The following is a 25,062-nucleotide window of genomic DNA, read 5'->3' as shown; positions in this document are numbered from 1 at the left end:
CTTCCAAGATAAATAGGTTGATAAGGGCAAGCAGACACAGGGATGAAATGAATCAGATATATTTTAAGACAGTATACAAATGCCATTACAGGATACCAGTGCTTAGCCCTACACAAAAAATTCCTCATTCAAGCTGTTCATGCCAGCTCTGGACTGAAATATTCCTTGTGTCTACGGTGTTCAATCAGTTACTCTTTTCTCCCTACCTGCCCTCAGTGGGGCAGTAGTCTCTGCTCCTGCTACCCTCACTTTGCAGAATGCACCAGAGTGCTCCTAAAGCTCTCAAGGTCAGGCAGGGCTTTTTGCTTTCCAGTGTGGGACTTATGCCATGCTGGCCGTGAAGTCATTAAAAAAAAAGAAAAAGAAAAAGAAAAAGGCCTAATGTACTGAACAGGGATCAGACTCTTGCCCTTTCTTGGTTTCTTAATTTGAAATGTCAGACCAGTGAATCTGGGCATCTTTGTATATTCTAAGTGCCCATATACACAGACCTATCATGATCCTGCACATGCTCATTTAGATCACTCTGTCTTATTCTGCTCAAGTGGGAAAGGATCGCTTGTTTTGAGCTAGTCATCAGAAAAAAAAGCATTTAGTGACTCCTCTGGGACAGATTATACTCTGGAGTCAGCTCTGTAATTTGGGACATCGTTTCATTTGAGCTTCAGAATTTGGGTTATAGATTTCCTTTTGCAAGATTGCTGACAACAGTAGAGGGCACTGTAGGTGTGTATATAACACACCCGTTGAAACAACTGTTGAGAGGTGGGCAGCACTATCGTTAAGACAGGTAAGGATTCTGGAGCAATGAAGGATCTTAAATACATAGGCAAATTTTTGCTCACAACGGGAGAAGCTCACATCAAAAAGCACTAAGAAGCAAGAGATGTTGCAAATGTATGGTTAAGATCAAATACTGATTCTGAATGTAGCTAGGACTTAATACCTTAGAACAAGACATGAGTAGTAGACATTGTAACTCACAGGTTTTTTGCTTTTGTTCATGATTATCTCACTTTTTTCTTCATGACATCACATAGTATTAACATTTTAGCAATTTTTAATATGTGTTTTTTACTGTTTTCTCTACCATTGTTTTCTGTCAAGTCCTTACTCTCTAACCAGATACTGTTACATACAAACACATATAACAGGAAAACAGTAAAGGACAAAGGGGAGAGTGAGAAGCAAACAGCATGGAACACAGAAAAATGGACAAGACAAAATGTGCTGAGCCTTCTGTTATACAGCTGTGAGCATGGTATTGCCATTGTGAGCACAATACGAATACAAAACAATGCTGAAACAGGTCACAGAAATGCACTGAAATTTCATGAATTCTAACTGCACAAAAGACTTGAACAAACAAACGACGATTATCTGTAATAATTTCTTAACACCCGTTCCAGTCCTCTCATTATTTACTTTTCTTTGATCATCCAAACTACAGGAAAGATGAAAACTTCATTGCTTTCTCCCTCCTTATTTTTTTGTTCTAGGTTTGGACCTTCTCCTTCCCTCAGGATTTCAGTAAAAGAATATTGCATTTTCACTCCTTCCTGGGCTTCTTTAGACATTCACACTTCCAGCAATACTGAAAAATTTTCAGGTAGGTTTCCTGCAGCTCCACTGTATTTAAATTGTTAGTTTCTCCTACCTAGTTTCAAGATTTGTAAGAGCAAATATGAACTGCCCCGGCTTTGTACATCAGCTGGGGATCTCTTCCAGCAATGGGTATATGTAGCTGTGAAGGTCCTTACACTCCAAGTAACAGTGAAAGATACCCACTTCAGCAATTAGGCTGCCACTTTACAACTACTTCTATTTTCTGTATGAAATACTATGCATAAGCAAATTAGCCTTTTTCTTCTGGCATGAAAAGGCAAACTCATAATGATAACAGCATCTGAAAGCCATTGGTACTGTTGTTGGTATTGCTGCATTAGAAAAAATGGTGTGTTCACACAGTAGTTGTATAATCTCTCTGCATGCTGCATTGCTGTTAGAGAAGAAAGAGTATCCCCATTTTGGTCTTTGCATGTGAATGCAATGAAAATCTGCACAGTTACAAGATGGCCAGGCAGTGTGGCCCCTTCAGTGCCAGAGCCAGAGTTTCTGGAATCTGAAGAGTTTTGCAAGATGTAATAAACTACCATTAATGTCCTGCTGATTGCCTTTACAGACCTGTGATGTAGAGGATCAAAACACTGATGAAGTCCCTGGCTTTGCTGAAATCACATCATATAAATCCACTTATATGAAGAGAGGAGCAAGCTCTTCCCTGTCTGTGATTCATGTGCTCAGTGAATGCTTTCCACTCAGGAATTTCAGCAGATTATCAGAAAAATCCCATACCAGGGTGTGTGGGGGGTGGTGCCTCCACAAAGTTAATATTAACATTCCCCTTAGAAAACGAGAGCTTTAAGAACTGAGCATGCTGTGTGTCTGCGTATACTACTACAGAGAACGAGAAGTCTGCGGATATGTACCATAGACATAGGAGAAGCAGCAGCTTTCACTATTTCCATGCGTGCGCAGCATCTCCAGTACTGAGCAACAAGGATGTCCTGCAGCAGACAAAGAAAACCTCAGTGCAGCTGGACTCAGCCCTCCAGGTGTGACTGTGCTGTCCAGCAGTGGTCATTCTTCATCTCTGGGATCCATCCTTTGTATCCTTTTCTTTTTCTTTCTTTCTTTCTTTCTTTCTTTCTTTCTTTCTTTTTCTTTCTTTCTCTCTTTTAAAATTGAGGGAGAGGAAATTTACAAATCCGTATGTTATTCTCATAGAAGCCTTCCATTGCAGTTTTTCACTGTTTCATTTTGATAGATGTATTTTTTAAAACAATTTTTTTTTTTTTCTTGAGAAAAAGCACTTTCCACTAGATGGAGACAGGACATTGGATCACTTTGTCCTCCAGGAGGACGCTGACAATCAGGAACACAAAATAAAGCCCAAACATGAGAAAGCCCAGGATTTTATTCATCCTCCACTTGCAGAAAGCGATGGAGAGGATGACAAAGAGCAGCATGATGAAGAGGAGGACAATCGCACAAAACAGACCATTGCTGCTGACTGTCACCGGGGCAAAGCTGTTAATCACAGCATACAGGAGCCACGGAAGAGGAAGGCTGTTAAGAAACAGAAAAATAAATTGGAAAAATTGCAGAGGTGCAGAAAGGGACACTAGAAAGTTTCTGGAGGCACTTCAAAATACAATCAGAAGCTTCCTGCATAAAGTGAGGCAGGAAAAGTTTCAACTCTTCTAATATGTACATAAATCTAATTTGTCAGCTTGCTCATGGTTCTTGGGGAGAGCACATGGGATTTAGGCTCCCCACTCTTCAACCAGTTACATTGGTGAATTATTTTTCCCTTGGTTGACAAATCACCAGGCATCCTGTCTGTGAGCAGGAAGACCTCTTTCTTTTGTTTCTGGATTTCAGACCATCTGTGGAAGAATCTACTTCCAAGAGTCTGCATGACAGGAGGGTGTGTTGCATAAAGACATGTCCTTGCCATGAAGAACCAGCACTCTGCAAGCCACTGCTCCCAAAATTTGGCCGTTAAAAGTCTTCATCCACATTTACTGTATAAACCTGTGTTAAAATGTGAACTTCACCTGAACTCCAGTTTAATTTCTGTTTCTGTATTTGCTGTCATTACATTTCTCATCTCCAATGCCACAGAATGAGGCAACATCCCTCTGGAAGATGTCAAGCTGAAATAAATATTTAAGCCACTGATTGGAGCTTAGCAGGCTTAGAAAGCATGAAGAGAGTTGTCAGAAGCTTACAACATTCAAACTTTGAATAAGCAGCTCAAGAGAGAATAATTTATTACAGCCTCAGTACTAACTACACCAGCCTATAGCTCCACTGTGCCATTTCTGTTGTAAATATACCAGGTCTAGCAGACTGGTAAAGGACAATATTTCCATTGGCAGGAAGACTAAAAATTTTAAGAAAAGTAAGAAAGCACTTCAAAAGGGAAAAGTTTTGTAATGCACCCTATGTGCTCTAAGTTGAAGCACATGTTAGGGAATAATATTTTCATGTATTTTGCAGATCTGCTGCTTATAGATGTTATTTCAAACACTTCATGCTTCTGGACTAATAGGAAAAAGTGGCCCAGTTTTTCTGCTGTGTCCAAAGGTATTGCCACTATCTAACAGATGGAGTAAAAAAGCCATTTACTATCCACTCTAACTTCAGGATTCCTTTTTGTGTCTGTGCAGTTGCTGGTATATTTTCAGCAGTGAAAACCATGATCTATTCTATGACTAGGCTGTCCAGGTCTACAACTATGACTAGACCTGTTCTTCTGCTTATGTGACAGCAAGAAACAATCAAGGATGGAGAAACTGAGAGTATGGACATGATTCTCTGTGCCTTTATCCTGTGCTGAAGATGGGAATGGGGGTATAAAGACAGAGTTTGTCTGTGTATTTCCTGCACATTTTTGAAACACTGAGACATAGATTACAACATTTCTGGACCTGATCTAGCTTGGTCTCAAAAGGTAAAAAAGGAATTTGATTTCCAACCACATGCCACACATCATTACCCTAGAGCTGCCATGAAGCAGTAAAGTGTAAATAGCACATTTCTGCACCATCATATGTTGCTTCACATTGTCAGAACTATACAAAGGGTCCTTTGTGTTAATAGAGAATTGGTTTGTAATTTGGGACTTGCCAGGTATATAAGAAAATCACATATCAAGAACAGCCTAAATGAGCTACACGAAACAATGACATTCTGTTTTTATTACAGGTAACATGCTGAATACAGCAGAGGCAATGAATCATTCCTGATCATCATTTATAAAGAAAGCTCCAGTATAACCACAATGAGTGGTAACATAAGCAAACAGCAGCAACCTGACAAAATGGAAAAAAGCTTCAGAAATTCTTTCTTGGAATCATGCTCTTGCATACTTTTTAAAGTGCAATTCAGTTGCCTAGGCAGCTCTGCAATATATCAAAGAATTAGGCAACAAATTTGTAACAGTTCTGTCATGCAAATATCTATAAACTTCTGAGCACTTGAAACAGTAACATCCACTGCATATTTGCATCACTCTCCATTTTAAGCACCAATGGCAGAAAATTGTTGTAGACAGCACCTTGGCAAAACCACGGCAACATGCTAAGAACAAAAGACTTGTTAAAATAGACACAATTTTCTTGCTGTAGGACTTACCCCACTGTGATGTCAAATATGTTGCTTCCAACAGAACTGGATACAGCCATGTCCCCCAGACCTTTGCGTGCTACAATAACACTGGTAATAAGGTCAGGAATGGATGTGCCAGCAGCTAGAATAGTCAATCCCATGATTTCTTCGCTAATACCAATGGTCTCTCCAACCTAAAAGCAAAAAAAAAAAGAAAAAAATGTCCTGCAGTGAAGAAATGCTTTCTGCTGTAAACCTGTTTAACCAGGAATATTATCCTGGAGCTTGCCAACTAGCTTGGAGAATACAGGCAAGATTGGAGAATTACTCATTTTCACAGATTTCCACAAGTTTCAGGAGAAAGATAAGATTGACAAATAGAACCAGTAGGTATTGACAAGCATTTGCTGATGGCTCTAATGTTACCAGAATGATTAAGTCCTGTGGTCAGGACAACTACAGCTCTCTGAGCTACTTTCCATTTACTGAGTAGTGATTTACTTCATCTGTGGTTGCAGCTCCTAAAATAAAGCACTACTCAGCATGATATAGATGACGGACTCTGATACTAAATGATCTCTCACAGTGCAAAACACAATGCAGGGCTTGTATTTTGTACCAGTATCACCTCCTTACCTGATGTGCCCACCAGACCATTAAGTAAGAAAAAAATGCAATCCAGCTGATAGAGCCAAAAAATGTGATAGGAAAAAATTTTCTTGAGCTCTGAAACAGAAACAGAGAGAAACAGTTAATACCTATGTTGAAGGCTGACATGCTGTGCTCTTATTTGCTTCTCAAAATGACAGTGGCCTCTCCTTTTTTCTGATCACCGGTTCTGACCAACTATTCTGATCATCATTAGGTCATAAAAAAAAATGCCAAGAATGGTAAGAAACTGACTCCCTACACTGCTATATACTTCCCTGTGCCTCATTCTTCCGACCACTTCAGTTGTAAAATAACACCTCCTAACAAATTGTATGATGAATGGCAAGTTTGGGGTTGTCATTTGTATCATATTCTGTTATGCCACAGTTTAGATATGTGTTTAGCTGAATGGTGGTTTGACTTCTAAATTTATTACTAAGTTCATGCTTATTCAGAAAGAATGTTTTCAAATTGCTAAAACAGGTTCCCATACCTTTCATTCATATATCAATAACTTTGAGCAACACCTTTCACAGTCAGTATAACAAGGGCTGCCATGTGACAGAGCTAAAAAAATACACATTTAAAATTTATTAGGGCATTTACTTTTCATCGGAAAAAAACACTTTCTCAATTAGAACAGAAGATACACTAAGCACATATTTGCCATGCTTTGTTTTGTAGAGAAGTTTGTTATAAAAACATGTAAAACACACTTCCAGGCCCTTCAATGAGTTAAAAAATCCATATAACACCAAGGTAACTTCATTTTCATTTTTAGTGTCTCCCTTACTAATGTCAAACTTGGAATAGAAAGCATTCTTGCAGCCAATGAATGGGTTATTTACAGATTATTTATTTATTTTAGTTTCTGTTCTTTCCAGTCTTTTGCATCATCCATATTTCCTATTGGCTAGCTAGATCTATGTAACAAAAAGAGATCAAGTTAACTACTAAAGGATGGAAACATGACTGCAGTACTGTACCAGGCAATCACTGTCTAAATCAAATTAGTATTTAAAATGAAATTTGTACTGTGAATGAATGCTACCAGTCTTGAATGAAACCACAGTCTTTATGGGCATCGACCTTCTGAACACAGATCCTCACCCCAGATGACTTCTGACATGCCATTAGCAGAGTCCTACAATTTTTCATGAATAACCAGTAGGACTGCTTGTGGAAGTTATACCACTTTGAATACTTGTTCCAGGACTACCTTTTCCTGTTAAATCCTCCCTAAATCCACTTCCACTTTTTGCTCTGCAGGGTCCTCCAAAATTTTAGGGCAGTGCACCGTGCCTGCACCCCTCTCCACTGCAGGACATGACCCTGCTGCACCAGGAGACTCATTAGCTTGTGGGTCATTCCTAGGTGTTGTGGGAACAGACAGGACTGCAGGGTTTTCCCTGAACATGACTTTTGGAGAGAAAATACTATTTGGATTTTGCCAATTCAGCTTGCTCAAGCCATAACAAGGACCTCTTTTTTAGGGAGTTTATGGAGCTGCACAGCCAGCTTTTATTGTATAACAGACACAAGAGGCATTTATATGGGATAGCCTCACGTTTAGGAACTGATCAGCATGGGTGGCTGTGGACTAAGAGGTGCTTAGTGAATTGGGCTAGCCATTAGAGCTGGTCATGTGGGGATGACACTGCCTTTTGTCAGCTGAACCAGAAAAGAGCGAGGCTGGTCTGCAGCTCATTGAAGTTGTGTAGACTCTCTGCTGATGTAAGTGGAATGAGATCAGGTCATTACTGACAGGGAAAAGGTAAAGTCAGCAATGGCAATTGTGCACACTCATCTACAAGATGCGACAATTTAAAAGGTCTGTATCTGCTCTAGCAGCAGGTGCAGCTGTAGGCTGTGCTACAGAACACTTACTCACTCCCTGTGGGCACTGTGCATAATGCTAAAGGCCCTCCTGAAAACTGAACTCGTAAACATTGACTAACATAACCTGTACAATTCCACAATTGAATATACATAGGAACACATATTAAAGATGGTACAGATTTAACAACACTCCCGAACCCCCTCATACATAAATAACTGAACTTCTGTTGGAGTTAGAAAATCATTCCAGTAGGTGTTTTAAAGGCATTATGTTTAAATACAGGTGTAAATAGCCACAATGGCACCTGGAAACATCCTTTTTCATGGAAATTCCATTACTGTCACAAGCACTGTTTCTAGAACTGTCCAGGGTACTTTGGTTGATCTGCTTCTTAACTGCTTAATTCTTTACAGAGCAGTTAGTTTTTCAAAACAGAGTTCTAAATTTTTGTCAAATCAGAAAATCTGATGAGCTTCCAATATTTAAACCTACTCAGATGGACTTCTAAAACCAAAACTTCACATGCATTGGGAGATGGAAGACCTTAGTCTGAATAGAACACCATTTGAAAGGAACACAAAGATGGCTGTTAAAATAGTGATCTGAAACCAGTGGGAACAGAATGGAGTCTGGGAGGTATGAATGAATCTAAACAGCAATTTCCTTTTTTTAAACTTAATAGCTAGCACTTCTTCTTCACCATTCTTAGTAGCCAACTCTCTCAACTGTCAAGATTTTTTGTCTTTCTGTAAATACTGGGATTTTCTGGCAACACATATGGTGAATGAGATGATGAAGTCATAAGCTAGTTGCAGCTGGTCACAAATTCTACACGGAGTACCTCATAGCAATGCAATTTGAATAATCACTATACAACATTCAAGATATAAGCATACATTGTCTTATACAAAACTAATACAGCAAGAGCTGTACTGGCCAGTAATAGCTCTCTGTCAGTGTGATTATATATACCAAATGGTTCTTGCAAAACAAGGAGACGTTGCCTATCCGAGTCAGACACCCACAGAATTCGGACGGCTAAGAATTAAGAGTCAGTAACTTTGCAGCATGTGTATTCCTAGCCTGTCTTAGCCAATCCTCTCCCAGTAACATTAACTGATAAGCAGCAGTTGAAGACTAAGAGTACTTTAATAGGTGGAACAGTTTCATGACCCATCTTAAAAGTGGGAACATTTAAACTCCAAAAGGGCAAAATTTAAAGCTTGTACATATTACAGGTGATGAAATCAAGAATGGACTCCATAGATGCTGCTATGTAATTTGCATATAGATGAAATTTTTAAAAAAGCAGTAATGAGAGTGCTGATTCTTTTTCAGATGATGGATTTTATTTCCAGAGTATAATAATAATCATGCTTATTTTGTAATTAATGACAGCATTTTTTAGAGATTGATCTCATTGCAGCTCCCTAGCTATTGGAAATCTAGAGAGCTGCCAATTCCAAGCATTTTCCTAGAAGAATTAGTCAGAGGTGGCAGACAGCAATACTTCTGTCCACCTTTTCTTGTAGCTGTTGTGATGGTTGCCTTGTAAAGACAGAGAACCCCATTTATTACCAATTGGTTCTGTTGTGGTCATGGTAACAGACAAATGAGAAAAGTCATGGCTCATTCAGTTCATATACAATTTTCTTTTAACAAAAGAGAAAGGATTTTGTAGTTTCACTGTAGGTTGGTTGTATTGGTACTGTTCCTGTCTATTAGCAATCTTAAGGACATTTTTCTTGGTACATGTCTGCATTGATTTCATGCCAGTGTCTGAAAAACAGGAGTTTGAGTAGCAAGAATAATCCAAGTACGAAGATTTTTCTTCTAAGAGCCTGATCCTGAAAGATAGTGAGTGCTTAGTAATTTGCAAAGTAATTGTCCTAATTTTAGCCAGTATTATTATCAACATCTTTACCTTTAACCTGAATGAATCATGTGTTTGTCTCATCCATAAATTTATCTGCACTGCAAGCTTTGATTTTCCTTTCATACTTGACAGTGCTTAAATCTGATTACTCAGAACCTCCTCCTGTAACTGGATCTGTGGAGGAACATCTTATCCTTGTCCCCTTGGTAACAGTGCATCTCTGTATGGCAACAAGAGTTCATGTAAGCTGTACCTCTTCATTGGTAATGGGAATTTGCAGAGATACAATGAACTGCCCCATATGAACTGGTCCAGTGATAGCAGGACTGGAGCCCAGTATCCATTTTTCTGGCCTGTGAGACAAAGGGATGGACAGTGCAGTATGGCTATAACAAGAGAGATGTTGTTCAATGTCTGCCACTGACCCACTGGGCTACCTTGGTCATGTCATTTTCCTTTCAATCTGTCAATATCCCTTACTGCAGGAGGTGGACAGTTAGGTTTGTGGCCTTTACAGAGCCACTGGGGAAATAAGCTATTAGTACAGGAAAAATACCTGTTATTAAACAAAAAGTCAGGTACAAAATTCCCCAAGGGCACACCTACCTCTGGTGTACTGCCAGCAACATTACTGATGTTATAGTAAGGATTTTAATATATACTGGCTTAATGTGAGCAGGTATTATTAAGGCACTAAACACACATTAAAACATGTCAGCTATTGAAACAGCTAAGAGTTAGCTGAACTAATGCATAACCTACTCTAAATATATAAAAATCTGCATATCTGTACACCAGAGTATAATAAAGCAGCAAGGATTTTGCTAACTTTATAACCAGAGACCTTGTATATGAAATAATTTTTCTAGAGCTTCTGGGTCTCATGGAGCTAAATATAGCTTGGTATAGTATGAGTAAATGCAGTCAAACCATCTCCATTATGTGGATATAAAATATACTGTAGAAAAGAGACTCTAGGAGGAAAGGAGAACTCATTTTTGATAAGTGGACACCCACAGAGGATGTCAAAGGCTCCATATGGTCTCTCAAATCAGTATATAGCACACAAGTGTTCATTTTATATATCCACATGCTAATCTGAGCATCCTGATGCAGAATTTGGTTTCCTGACTAAAATTACCACACTGGCAAATCAAGCCCCTGAGGGCAGGCCTACCTACAAAATCTACTTAAGTGTTATTTTAGGTTTGTTTTAACTTTTGCCTCACGGATTTCATGGAAAGTTATTTTCTGATGCACATGCTGAGCTGTGATATTGGGTTTTGTTGTTGTTAGGAAGGGAATAGCAGGGATGGCACCCGGGCATAAGTGAAAATATTTGAGAGTCAAACACACCAATGAAGTGTCCTTGAAAAGTTAGACAGTTTATGCAACCATCTGGTTAATTCTTTGACAGCAATGTTCAAAGCAAGCAGCTTGTCATACTAATAGAGCCCATTACCTTTTCTGTTATTACTACATGTAATAAAAAACTATATTTCTTTTACTTCTGTATAAAAAGCTACTCCTTTCAGTGAATGAAATTTAAAAACTCTGTTGCCCATTGACATATCTGGCGTATACAACTGTGCTTATATTTTGTGTTACGGCAGGGTATTTTAGCTGTAGGATGTCAGCATGCCAGTTCTGTTATGAGTAATATTAGTGTTAATAATCACACCCATCACACAGTTGCACACAACTTCTTGAGATATTTGCTTTCCAAAACCATTATTGTAACAACTGTTCTCATTTGTACAGTACAGAATATTGGATAAGGCTAAATGTCTACTCATGTTAACTCCAGATTTTCAAAATTCAAAATGATGCACATACTTATTTCTTAGCAGTACTTTCTTATTTGGGGCCAAACTATGAAAAAAAATTACAGGGATGGTTCTGAATGATAAAAGGAGGGCATAAATAAAGAAATAAACAATCTTTAAATTCATGTAGTAAGTTGTCTGTGTTATCAAACAAAACAAGTTTACCAGAGTTGTTTGAAAACGTCAAGAAAGAAAGCTTAAAGATTGGAAGGAAAAATGTCAGTTTATATCCTTTGAGAAACCTTTATCTAAAAACAAATCAGAGGTCTATTTTAACTTGTTTCTTGCACTGAATTGCAGTTTTTCAGTGTGTGTGAGGAGGAAAAAAGAATTCAGGGTGTTGATTTATAACCTTATAAGCTGTGCATCCCCCTCTTGCAGCAGTTTTAAATCTATTTTTGATCCAGAAAGGAAAGGAGATTAAAAAAGGATTTTTTCAGCTCTTGACTTTTTTCCTTTTACTTTCCATGAACCTCCCCAGTCAGGTCTATTTGTATATGTGAATATAAAAGTGATAAGACCTGAAAACTTGTCACAAAAAGTAATTTGTATTAATAATCAGTCTTACATTACTTCAAGCTGTGTTTGGGACAAAACTAGCAAGTTAGGGATCTTGTTCTAGTATGAAAATTAAAAGATGACAAGTAGCAGACAAAGGTCTAGTAGAACATGCATTTAAGTATAATGCATATCATTATTTTTGAATCACAGAGAAAATTTAGACAGTCTAAAATCTTTCCAGTCCTACCCTTTAGGGCACTGCAGATGACAGACTTCCTCAGCACTTACGTGATATTCAGTGGAGATCTAGAATTGCAGATTTGAAGGCCCTGAAGAAGTATTAAAAGCTTTCACTTTGTGTCATAAAATATAAGTGAATACAAAGAGCAATCATTATAGAGCTGTTACCAACCAGTTGCCCATAAGCACACAACTGAAGATTTGAAGACTGATGTGTGACCTCTTCTTCAAAAAAGAAAATATTAAAAAAAATCATTAGCCCTATTTTTACCTAAATCCATTACAGTCCTTTTTTGGCATTTAGCTAAAGAGCAACCCTGTTGTGCAGAACACACTGACTTACAACAACAGTTACTTACAGGTTTTCTGACATCTGGGAGAGAAGCCCACAGTGGAAAAACAATGGGTAGTACAAGAAGGTAGGTGAGCTGCTTGCGTGGGGTGTCAGGCCAGGCCAGGCTGAGAGGCTGGTCCTCATCCTCTTCATTCTGTAAGAAAAGCCACAGTGAGCAGAATACTGACATGGGTGAATGAGGTTATGGATTCTTTAAAGAGGAGTCCTGAGGACTGTGCTGTGTTTCAGCGAGAACCCATGAGGCCTGAAAACATTCCATTAACACCGCACCTACCTAACAACATTAGCTAGTACAGAGTAAAAAGATTTTGGCCAGACTATGAGATACCCCTGCAGCACAGGCTGCCTGAGGACATTCGTCTGCGGCTATGCTGACAGTGATGCTGGTCCCTTGGGATGCATGGAGCAGAGTTGTGCCTTCTCCCTGGAGGGGAACCTTGTGCCTCTGATATGTCTTCCCACAGGCTCTCCTTTGGGATGTGGCCTAGTCTAGTCAGGGGTCAAAACTGGTCTGGACTGCATCAAGCCTGGCCACATACAGACAGAGAGATAGAGATAGAGATAGAGACAGAGACAGAGATAGAGACAGAGATAGAGACAGAGATAATGTATGTGCGTGTGTGTGTACACAAATATATGCACATAAATATATATATATGTGCATATATATGTAAATATATATCTAACTTTTTAAGCTTTTGTGAGTAACTTTTAAGGGGGGGGGGGGGGGGGGGGGAGGAGGGAGAGGGGGAGAGAGAGAGAGATTTTCTTGTCCATAGGACCACAGGGTACTTCAGGCTGACAGGGACCTTGGGAGCTCCACTGCTCAGCTGAGGGGGTCAGACCAGGCTGGCTCAGCGCTCTGCCCAGTCAAGCTGTGGAACCACCAAGGATGGAGATGACCCAACCTCCCTGGGCCCCTTCTCCCATGACAGAAAACCTTTTGGCTGCCACACACTTCTCTTTCCTTAGACTGCTTCTGCTAACAAAATGGAGCCCTCTTAGACTGCCACAGAAAGAAAGCAAAGTGAGCATGATTCAGTCTTTTGGGTGTATATATTAAAATAACTTTTTAACTTTTATCATAGATAGGCAATCACTCCAGAATTGCACATCGGCCTAACTTATACCACAGAATAAGGCAACAGAAAAAAATGGCCTAAACGGTTCTTTCACATAGATGTGTGTAATGCAAACCCTGTTAAGCTTGTGGAAAAATTTCTAGAGAGCTCAGTGAAAGCTAAAGAAGTCCAAAAAAGAGTACGTGGTGAAAACTGTGTTTGAGAGCATGAGAGGTATACAACTACTTCTTCATGTAGTGTTCTTCTTTTCTTCTTTTGCAAAAAAGATAATAATTGAGATTTCAGTCCTCTCTGCAGTGTGCAAGTTACCCCTCCCATAGATTATAATACAGGTTTCTTGTTAGTTATTGCCCTGTCTTAAGATCACTTAAATACACCTTATGACAATGCTATAAGAAGCAGTCATTTGAATGATCACATCAGTTATTTTTTTCTGAGCAAAAGAGTTACTGATGAAATGTCAGCATATGTTGGTATTGTTCAAAATATTTTCTACTTACTGCTAATTTCAACTGAATAACTGGTCTTTATTATTCTACTATTATGAACTCCTGAATTGTTCAACTACTCAGTTACCTGAACTGATCAGTACCTACACAAGTAAGTCTAACTATTAGCTCAGGCTCTTCCATCAGGCAGTATCACCTGACACCAATGGACTGGAAGCAAATCCCTATTTACCTCTTGACACATTGACAGGCTGCAGCTACTTTGAGATCAGAAGACAGTATTTTGTTAACCCCTACACTTTGTGAAACTCCCAAGTTGCATGATTGTAGGACAACAGTAAAGTGAACAGGTTATATAATAGGTTAAGATTTTAAAACGTACATAGGCACAATTTGTCACATTCCACACAGTACTTATGGGGCTCCTAAGCAACGTAAGAGGCTAGCTTTTGCCTTTAGCTTTCAGCTCTTTACCAAAGTGGACAGATGATCTGTACTTCACTGCTGAGATCTATTGAAGTCTGACTTTTGGAGGACTGGACTGGTGCAGGAGTTTGTGGGGCTACTTCCTAAAAACCAAATCCGTCCCTTTTCCATTCTGGTAGATGCTCTTGGGGTGGGAAAATCCATCTGAGATGGACACTCAGCTTTGAAACATGATGACTGAGGTAAAATTTGAGCACAAAAGGACCAATTGAAGGGTTGCCTAGGTAACTTTTTCTGAGTGGCCTGTGTATAATGCAAGCAGCGGACTCAGCTGGAATAAAGCTCCATAAATGACTGCTTCATAAACAGCACTGAGTGACAAACTACTTCCTGAATTGCCATCTTTAGAGATTAGGCATGATTAACAACTGTATTTAATCACAACAAAAGCTTTACATTAGTCTGAGTTTGCACATGAGTCTGCAAAATGTATGGAAATTAATACTTAAGGTGGTTCATGCAGTACTGTACCAGTACACACTGTACTTCAACACTGGGCCTTATTCTGGTCTCGTGGCTGTGTCAAACAGCATTGGGCCAGCATGAGCACACAGGCAACATGAGTGGCTCTAGCAAAGGAGCACAAAGAATTACACATGGAGATTGCCAGATGTCTTCTGGGAAACCTTGATCCATCCGTTTGAGATCTTTTCACCTTCTGGTTGTACTGCCTCATCCTTCTCACCAAGAAAACTATTCCAAATTGTAATGCCAAACTTGAGCTCACAGTGCAGTGGGACAAAACCTTTTTTCTCACTTTTTTAACTCCAGGATGCATTACAGATGCTACAGACTAGATCTCCATTTCGTATTTTGTAAACTGGAATCAGCATCTGATTTTCAAATGCTGACCTTCCAAAAATCAGTGGAAGTAAGGAACTTCAACGTATTTGTAAATCTAGCTTCCATGAATTTCAAAGCAATGCTGAACTATCCTCTGAGGTTGAACACATGAAAGGGAAATAATTTTGGCAGCTATAAAACCACGCAAATGTGAGCGTCAAGCTCTGGACTAAGCGGCAGTGATATAAAATGACTCAGCACAGATTTATGGCAGAGATTGCATGCACTGTCTGTGGCTCCAGCCTATCTGCAATGTACATACTGAATATGCATTCTCACAGTTTGTACAAACTAATACTGAAACCACAGTTTTGACTTATTTTAGTCTGCATAATGAAAACTCAGTACGTGCAATGTTCGGAATGATTCTCTTCTGCAATGCTAAGAAAAACACAATGATAACATGACATACACACTGGAATTCAGTTTCCTAAACACACATATGGTGGTGACATTTTAGTTACCTTCTGGTGTCTCACTTGACCTCCACATGCTGCATCAGAAGTGGAGAATATTCTGCTCGTTTATGACATACCTGCCACCACTGTGCAAAAATCTCCATTCCTCTAGGCCAGCTCAGGTGGTACTACGTACCCATCTATATGCAAATGAGTACCACCCTAAAACTCATTCCCTGCTATAACTCTGTAGCTAATTAGTATTAAAGATACTAGAGTGAACATATGGGAAACCTGCATTAGTTGACTTTATGAACTCTGATGATAATCCAGTATCTATTCAGTTTCATGTGAACCTAAATTTAACTGCCGTCACAAAAACACAGGTCATACTATAGTCAAGTAAAACCTGAAGCTGTACAATCATTGTTCTTCTTAATTTCCAAGTCCATTTTGGTGACTTTTCTGAAAGCGTTGTCCAGAATATGCTAATGAACATAGAAATGAACAGTTTATTTATATTATTGCAAATAACATTAATTCTAAGTGTTCTAGATAGTCATTAAACACATTAATACTGTTCCTGGAAGAAATGACTGGCACCAATATCACTTTCTCTTATGATCATGATCATCTGAAGAACTTTTCCCTGGCTGCATTTAAAAGTTGATCTGGTAAGGAATATGTGATTTGGAGGTGGGAGAGGATAAAGTAGTGTAAAATCTCTACAGATTTTTAAAATATGGTAAGACTGACTGGACTAAGAAGATAGAAACATCCATATTAAGCAAGACCAAAGGCCTATTTACACTAGTATGTTGCTTCTGGCAATGGTCAGACATGGGCACTCAGGCAAGAAGTATTGGAATGTGGCATATTTTTTAATCTTCCACAAATTCATACAATCATAGAATCATTTAGGTTGGAAAAGACCCTTAAAATCATCAAGTTCAACCGTAAACCTAACATTGCCAAATCCACCACCAAACCATGTCCTTAAGTGCCACGTCTACGTGTCTTTTAAACATCTCCAGGGATGGTCACTCCACCACTTCCCTGGGCAGCCTGTTCCGATGCCTGACAACCCTTTTGGTGAAGACATTTTTCCTAATAGCCAATCTAAACCTCCTCTGCTGCACCTTGAGGCCATTTCCTCTTGTCCTATCACTTGCTACTTGGAATAAGAGACCGACACCCACCTCACTACAACCTCCTTTCAGGTAGATGTAGAGAGCAATAAGGTCTCCCCTCAGCCCCCTTTTCTCCAGGCTAAACAACCCCATTTCCCTCAGCTGCTCCTCACAGGATTTGTTCTCTAGACCCTTTGCCAGCTTTGTTGCCCTTCTCTGGACATGCTCCAGCACCTCAATGTCTTTCCTGTAGTGAGGGGCCCAAAACTGAACACAGTACTTGAGGTGTGGCCTCACCAGTGACAAGTACAGGGCAATGATCACTTGCCTAGTCCTGCTGGCCACACTATTTCTGATACAGGCCAGGATGCCATTGGCCTTCTTGGCCACCTGGGCACACTGCTGGCTCATATTCAGCAGGCTGTCAACCAACACCCCCACGTCCTTTTCCTCCAGGCAGCTTTCCAGCCACTCTTCCCCAAGCCTATAGTGTTGCATGGAGGTGTTATGACCCAAGTGCAGGACCCAGCATGTAGCTTTTTTGAACTTCATACAACTGGCCTTGGCCCATCAATCCAGCCTGTTCAGATCCCTCTGTAGAGCCTTCCTACCCTCAAGCAGATCAACACTCTCACCCAATTTGGTTATTTCTACAAACTTACAGAGGGTGCACTCGATCCCCTCATCCAGATCATTGATAAAGATACTGAACAGAACTGGCCCTGGTACTGAGCCTTGGTGAACATGACTTGTGACTGGCTGCCAACCGGATTTAACTCAATTCACCACAACTCTTTGGGCCCAGCCATGCAGCCAGTTTTTTACTCAGCGAAGAGTTCACCCATCCAAGCCATGAGCAGCTAGTTTCTCCGGGAGAACAGTGTAGGAAACAGTATCAAAGACTTTACTAATGTCCAGGTAAACAACATCCACAGCCTTTCCCTCATCCACTAAATGGATCAGCTTGTCATAGAAGGAGATCAGGTTAGTCAAGCAGGATCTGCCTTTCATACACCAATGGTGACTGGGCCTGATCCCCTGGTTGTCCCGTACATGCCATGTGATGGCACTCAAGATAATCTGCTCCATAACCTTCTCCGGCACCGAGGTCAGGCTGACAGGCCTGTAGTTCCCCAGATCCTCCTCCCGGCCCTTCTTGTACACGCGCGTCACATTTGCTAACTTCCAGTCAACTGGGACCTCCCTGGTTAGTCAGGACTGCTGAATAAATGATGGAAAGTGGCTTGGTGAGCCCTTCTGCCAGCTCCCTCAGTACCCTTGGGTGGATCCCATCTGGCCCCATAGACTTGTGTGTGTCTAAGTGGTGTAGCAGGTTGCTAACCATTTCACATTGGACTATGGGGACTTCATTCTGCTTCCCATCCCTGTCTTCCAACTCAGTGGGCTGGATGCTCTGAGAACTGGTCTTACTATTAAAGACTGAGGCAAAGAAGGCATTAAGTACCTCAGCCTTTTCCCCATCCTTTGCCACTATGTTTTCCCCCAAATCTAATAAAGGATGGAGATTCTCCTTAGCCCTCCCTTTGTAGGGAATGTATTTATAGAAACATTTTTTATTGCCTTTTACTGCAGTAGACAAATTAAATCCTAGTTAGGCTTTGGCCCTTCTAATTTTCTCCCTGCATAACATCATGACATCCTTGTAGTCCTCCTGAGTGTCCTGCCTCTTTTTCCAAAGGTCATAAACTCTTTTTTTTCCTGAGTTCCAGCCAAAGCTCTATGTTCATCCAGGCTGGTGGTCCTCCCTGCTGGCTCATCTTTTGGCACATGGGGACAGCTTGCTCCTGCACCTTTAAGATTTCTTTCTTGAAGAATGTCCTGCCTTCCTGAACTCCTTTGCCCTTCAGGACTGCCTCTCAAGGGACTCTGTCAACCAGGACCCTAAAGAGGCCAAAGTCTGCCCTCCGGACATCCAAGGTAGCAGTTCTGCTGACCCCCCTCCTTACTTCTCCAAGAATTGAAAACTCTTATAATTTTGTGGTTGCTAGGCCCAAGACAGCCTCCAAACTCCAACCACTGCATCATCCACAAGTCCTCCTCTGTTCACAAACAGCAGGTCCAGTGGGATGACTGCCCTCGTTGGTTACTCACCCACTGTATCAGGGAGTTATCTTCTACACACTCCAAGAACCTCCTAGACTGTTTCCTCTTTGCTGCATTGTATTTCCAGCAGACATCTGATAAGTTGAAGTTGCCCATGAGAACAAGGGCTAGCAATTGTAAGACTTCTCCCAGCTGCTTATAGAATATTTCATCTGTCTCTTCATCCTGGTTGGGTGGTCTTAACAGAGACCATGATCTCTGCCTTATTGGCTTTTCCCTTGATTCTTACCCATAAACACTTGACCTTTTCATCACCATCATCAAGCTCTAGACAGTCAAAACACTTCCTAACATACAGGGCCACCCCACAGCCTCTTCTTCCTTGCCTATCCCTTCTGAAGAGTTTATAGCTATACATTGCAGCACTCCAGTTGTCATCCCACCATTTTTCTATGATTGCAATTATATCATAGTTCTCCTGCTGCACAATGGCTTCCAACTTCTGTTTGTTGCCCATGCTACATGCACTGGTGTAGACACACTTCAGTCGGGCTATTGATCCTGCCACCTTCTGGGAGGAGAAGCCCTAATTCCTATGTGACTATTCCCAGGTGCTTCAGTGGTTTCTAATGCATTGACAACCCCTTACATCCTTGATGCTGTGTGCATCTCCACCCCCACCTCCACTGAGATGGCTGTGGTGCTGTGTGCATTAGTACAGGGACATTTCAAATGTCCTCCAGTGTACTCAGCACATTGTGGAGTAGACTGAAGGACCTTGTTAGCACACGGTCCATCCCTCAAACGCTGGTGTGCCAACCCCAGGCTTATCTCTAGTGAGCCTGGTTTTATCCCTTTCTTCCTTCAAATCTAGTTTAAAGCTCTTTCAATGAGCCCAGCTAACTCCTGGGCAAAGATTCTTTTCCCCCTTTGAGACAGGTATACCATGTCTATTGACAGCAGGCCTGGTGTCATGTAGACCAACCCATGATCAAAACCCACAACATTCTGCCCGTGACACCAGTCTCAAAGCCAGTTATTGATCTGCTGGGTCTTCTTGTTTCTTCCCTCATCATTTCTTGAAGTGGAAGGATAAAGGAGAAAACTACTTTTGCTACTGATCCCTTAATCGGTCATTAAAGGTTTAGACGTAAGTTGCATTAGATCTTCATATATAATAGTCATTAATGTGTTTCTATGAAATTCTCATTAGCTGTCATAATTCTTTCCAGTTTTCTATTTATTGTATCCTTAGTTTTTCTTGCTTGGGACTGTCTTTTTGTTACATATACATTTGCAGTGCTGAATATCACATGTATACTCACGCCTAGATGGGATGGATGTAGTACCCTAGTGCATATTAATCAATAATTATAACCAAATTAATTCTCTAATAGGAAAACGCTCCCTTTGCATATTCTACCAGGGTTAATGAGGTACATCCTTAAACCACAAAAAATACAGTTATGATACCATATTTTCAAAAAATAAGATTAGAAATGTTGTTTTGCTCTGTGTTCTCTTTTATACATCTGTAACAAATATTCTTTTCTTGTAAACCAATCTATGCATATTCATAACCCTCTTCTTGCTACTTCAGTTCTTCTATGTAACTCATTACAAACAATGAAAAAGGTACCAAATCTCTGGATTCTCCATCCTTCACAAGTTCTTCATTCAAGAACTTCTGTCCAATATTTGTCTGTAATCCACAGAAACCTCTTAGTGGTTTGCTCAGGACTGGTCAGACAACATTTCCCAGTCTCCCAAGAAAATTCTTCCAAACAGAGGAAACAATGGTGTGTTTCACATTATATAAACAATATAAACATACGGTGACATTTCATTAATAACTGTTTTGTTTATAAACAACAGCTTATAGCAAACTCCATCTGCCAAAGTCACAATGTAGTCACTACTTCTAGCAAACATCAGAAAATCATCTCAATGGATCTTTCTGCTCATATTATCTTAGGAAAAACAGTTGCTTTTCTGGCACAACATCAAACTACATTTTAATACCTGTTTCCTGACAGTAGGACAAAATGGAAAACAAGTACAATGAGCCACCTCAAACTTAGCCGAAATACTGAATCTGTCACTATTTACCAACTAGACTGTATTGTGTAACAGCTATAGCATATGAATTATATTCTGAGGGTTATTCTGTTAGCCCAACTCAGCTGAAGAGCTGAGCTATAAATTCTCATGGTTGTACATTTCTTGTGCATTTTGACTTCTGATATCATTAATCAATACAGAATTAGCATTAGGACTCCAGAAGAAAGAAAACTGCAGAGAGGAACTATGTACAGCTCAATTTGCTTATGCTAAAGTACAGATATTGTACCATCTATAAAAAGGCAATTTATTTCTTTGCCTCATAGTGCTGCAAAAGACTGCTGAGCTTTTTTTTTTCCTCGGAAATGAAGAGCTCTGTACAACCCAACTTCTCACAGTGAGTGCATCAAGAAAAAATTATGATGTCTGAAAATGTTGCCTGTCTCAGAGGTAAGTACTGATTTTCAGAACTGAGATGTATTTTCTTCTTTATAATAGAAAATCTCACATTAATTTATTTCACTTGAAAGGCAGAGGACAAAGGCAATTGGAGCCCTACTATGAACAGCCTCAAGTCTCTGCTTTCTGTTTCTTGTCTGTAACTTGAATCGTGCATTTATCTTCTTCTACCTCTCATCTGGAAAAAAAGTATGTGAAAGAAGGTGAGATAGTAAGCCAGTACAGAAGTATGCAATTTCTATGGGTAGATAAGACAGAACGCAACGTCTTTCCTCATGAATTCTTGAGTAAAATTCAAGCAGGGAGTAAAGTTAAATCCCTGAGCTTTCAGAATGCATTCAGTATATATGGATACTCTTCTTAGGGCAGCTAATTTGTATTAATCCTCTCTGCACTGTGAACTCACTGGGAAGAGCTACCTTTGTGGTGGAGCCTATGTGAAGGAGCGAGGCTCAAGTAGGTATTTGCTCCAGATTCTGCTATTACTGCTTGTATCCTCTTCGGCTTTTACACAAATACCTGAAAGCAGAGCTCTTGGAGCTTATATACAGTTTTTTATGCCCATGTTACTGCCAGCATTCTTCAGGCAATTTGAAAAGAAATACTCAGAATGTAATAGTCAAAACTGCAGTCAGCCCACCAGGAGAAGTAACTGCTATGGTGTGATGGAGATACATCTGAAGAATAAGCCTTTGTCTTCATGCTGTTTTTCACTGTCCTAGTTTTCAAGTAAGGCAAACTGGTATACAGCAGAAGATGTGGAATAGGCAACTGAGAAGCCTTGGGAAAATAAAGATCAATCCCTTTTGATGGCAGCGCCATTCTCATTAATTTACAAAGAGCTATACAGGCAAACAAGATGCAGGTATTTACTTTAGACTGAGTGTGGCAACTGAAAAAAACGTTTGGGCTTTGGGAAATTTATTTTTAATTATAAATCAAATGAATACCAGGGATGCTGGAATATATAATGGCCTTACAACAAAGGCTGCTCTAATCACCTCTACCCTCTTGCTATGAAACAGAAATGTTTAATATAGCCCAGAATCACAGCCTGAGGCAGAGAACGCAACACTACTCAGATTCATATCATGCTAATTTGATGCAAACAGAGTGAATACTCCAGGCCAGGGGAGATCTGTCCCCACCAGGGGCTCTATCCTGAAACACAGCACACTGTGCTGCGGCTCTTTGGTGGGGAAGGCAAAACATGCTTTACCACACTGTTGCCCAGGTAAGCAGGTTACATCCCATGAAAACAATAAAGCATTTGTGGCATTTTCCTACAACATACAAGTTGCTGTATATTTTCATGGAAAAGTTATCTCTGACATGGTTGGCATGTAAACATTTTCCAGTGGGGTTTCCATGGAAACAGGTAAAAGTGTGTGCATGGATATGTGTGTGCGTGTGTATATGCGTGTGTGTGCATGTGTGTGTGTAGGTGGGAGGAAAAGGTGTTATCTTCAGATTGGAAGCTATTTTTAAGAAAGCCACAGGTTAAAACGGCTATGACTGAACACAATCAAATGATTGTTAAGAAGGGGGGGAGAGGGGGGGCTGAGGCAGGGACAACAATTCGACTTCTCAGAAGGATCATTTCTCTGAAGGGTACCCTATAAAACATTTAATGAGATAGTCAGTGTCCTTTTAGTCTTCCTTCATTTTCTCAAACACGCTTGGTACCACTCTATGAAGTTTTATATAACAGTCTTCTCCTTTGTGGCAACCTGCTAAAGGTTAAGAGACAGAATGCTGTAAGTAGAACAAAATCCCCAAGGAAGATGCAATATCCAGCAGGAGGGAAAGCAATTTCTGGCTGCAAATGAAGCAGGAATGTCTACAGACTGTATGGTGGGAGGAGGTATTGTTCCCTGCTGTGCTGGTTAGGGGCTGGGAAGTAGACCGTAGCCATCTGTCCTTCTCAGCTGAGGATCCTAGTTTTATCAAAGTGTAGGAGATCTGCTGCTCCTTACAGTGGGAGTGGGATTATATGAATCTTAGCTATCTAGGACAAATGACTGGGTTGCTGGGGACATTTTCTGGAAAGCCTTTTTGAATTTCTGCAAGAAGCATCAGGGCAGAGCTTATCTTGTTGCTGAAGAGCTTGGGCTAGCAAGAGGACAGATGAGGTTCCCTGCAGGAGAACAGAGTAAGAAGAATGGAGTTAAGGGCCTGGGAAAAAGGGAAAAGCAAGACAGTGGAGTTTGGATGAGACAAATGAAGAAATTAAAAGGAAAAAAAAAAGAAAAGGAAATAAAGTGAAATTCACCTAGTTCATGAAATCTTGTGAAAAGTCATTGACTGACAGTGTTTTTGACTCTGTCTTGTGTAGTGTTTCAGCCTTGTGCAATTGAAAAAGGAAAGGAGGAAAGAATAAGAGTCTGGAAAAAAATATAAAGATGACCAAAAAAACCCTAAAGAAACCAGGAGAGATATAAGGAAAACTAAATCATGGCACTTGGAGTATTATGCTCTTTTAAAAAAGAAGTTTAATTTACAAATATATGAAAATTAAATTACAACATAAAAGCTATTTTTTCCCCCTGTTCTTGCAGTCTAGCCTGAGACCTTCCTTTCACAGCAGTACTTTGCTCAACATCATACTTTTAAAAGAATAGGGGTTTTATAAGATGGATTTTTTTGCATATTCTCTTTGTGCTAGTGGAACATACAAATTTTAATGTACTTACTTTCAGACAATTCTAACTCCAATACAGAACTTCATATTATTAAAATGCTTGTGTATAGGGATTTAGACCCAGGCACCATAACCTGCACCAGTGAAAAGTAAGAAAAACCACAAATATAACTATGCTTGTTTTGCAAGAGGGAAAAGCATGAAGACCATAATGGAACTTGACAATGGAGGAGAAAGAATTAGATCCCTATGCATGTCTTCTGTATCCTCACTGTAAACACATTTAAGGAATACTTGATGACCTGTGTCATGGTTTAACCCCAGCTGGCAACCAAGCACCACGCAGCTGCTCACTCACCTCTCTCACAGTGAGATGGGGGAGAGAATCAGAAGGGTAAAAGTGAGAAAACTCATGGGGTGATATAAAGACAATTTAATAGGTAAAGCAAAAGCCGTGCACACAAGCAAAGCAAAACAAGGAATTCATTCACCCCTTCCCATTGGCAGGCAGGTGTTCAGCCATCTCCAGGAAATCAGGGCTCCATCACATGTAATCGTTGCTTGGGAAGACAAATTGCCTTAGCTCTGAACATCCCCCCCTTCCTTCTTCTTCCCCCAGCTTTACATGCTAAGCATGACGTGATGTGGTCTGGAATATCCCTCTGGTCAGTTGGGGTCAGCTGTCCTGGCTGTGTCCCCTCCCAGCCTCCTGTGCCCCCCCGCCCCCAGCCTCCTCGCTGGTGGGGTGGGGTGAGAAGCAGAAATGGCCTTGACTCTGTGTGAATGCTGCTCAGCAATAGCTAAAACATACCTGTATTATCAACACTCTTTTGGTCACAGATCCAAAACATAGCCCCATACAGGCTACTATAAATAAAATTAACTCTAACCCAGCCAGAACTAGCACACCTGCTATGTGAGTACACCCATTTCCCAGCCCACGTTTTTTAGGACAACATTTTTCCTCCAAAGGCATATTTGCAGC

General features: G+C 40.3%; 2 protein-coding genes across 4 annotated transcripts in view; one reads left to right on the top strand and one right to left on the bottom strand.

The window, feature by feature from the left end:
* ACER2 (alkaline ceramidase 2) overlaps nucleotides 1-2,713 on the top strand; it is a 48,841-nt gene extending 46,128 nt beyond the window's left edge. For both annotated transcript variants that reach the window (XM_049796537.1, XM_049796535.1), the window contains exons 6-7: nucleotides 1,500-1,609; nucleotides 2,464-2,713. In XM_049796537.1, the coding sequence (XP_049652494.1) occupies nucleotides 1,500-1,609; nucleotides 2,464-2,621 (268 nt within the window). In that variant the 3' untranslated portion in view covers nucleotides 2,622-2,713. The remainder of the gene's footprint in view (nucleotides 1-1,499; nucleotides 1,610-2,463) is intronic.
* A 166-nt stretch (nucleotides 2,714-2,879) lies between these two features.
* Nucleotides 2,880-25,062, bottom strand: part of SLC24A2 (solute carrier family 24 member 2) — a 111,850-nt gene continuing 89,667 nt past the window's right edge. For both annotated transcript variants that reach the window (XM_049796533.1, XM_049796534.1), the window contains 4 exons: nucleotides 12,469-12,597; nucleotides 5,812-5,901; nucleotides 5,203-5,369; nucleotides 2,880-3,129 (listed from right to left, as the gene is read on the bottom strand). In XM_049796533.1, coding sequence (XP_049652490.1) covers nucleotides 2,880-3,129; nucleotides 5,203-5,369; nucleotides 5,812-5,901; nucleotides 12,469-12,597 — 636 coding nt within the window. The remainder of the gene's footprint in view (nucleotides 3,130-5,202; nucleotides 5,370-5,811; nucleotides 5,902-12,468; nucleotides 12,598-25,062) is intronic.

Source organism: Accipiter gentilis, chromosome Z (genome assembly GCF_929443795.1).
Source record: "Accipiter gentilis chromosome Z, bAccGen1.1, whole genome shotgun sequence".
Lineage (NCBI taxonomy): Eukaryota > Metazoa > Chordata > Aves > Accipitriformes > Accipitridae > Astur > Astur gentilis.
Note: the sequence above shows the minus strand (reverse complement) of the source record. Positions and strands in the feature narration are given on the sequence as shown.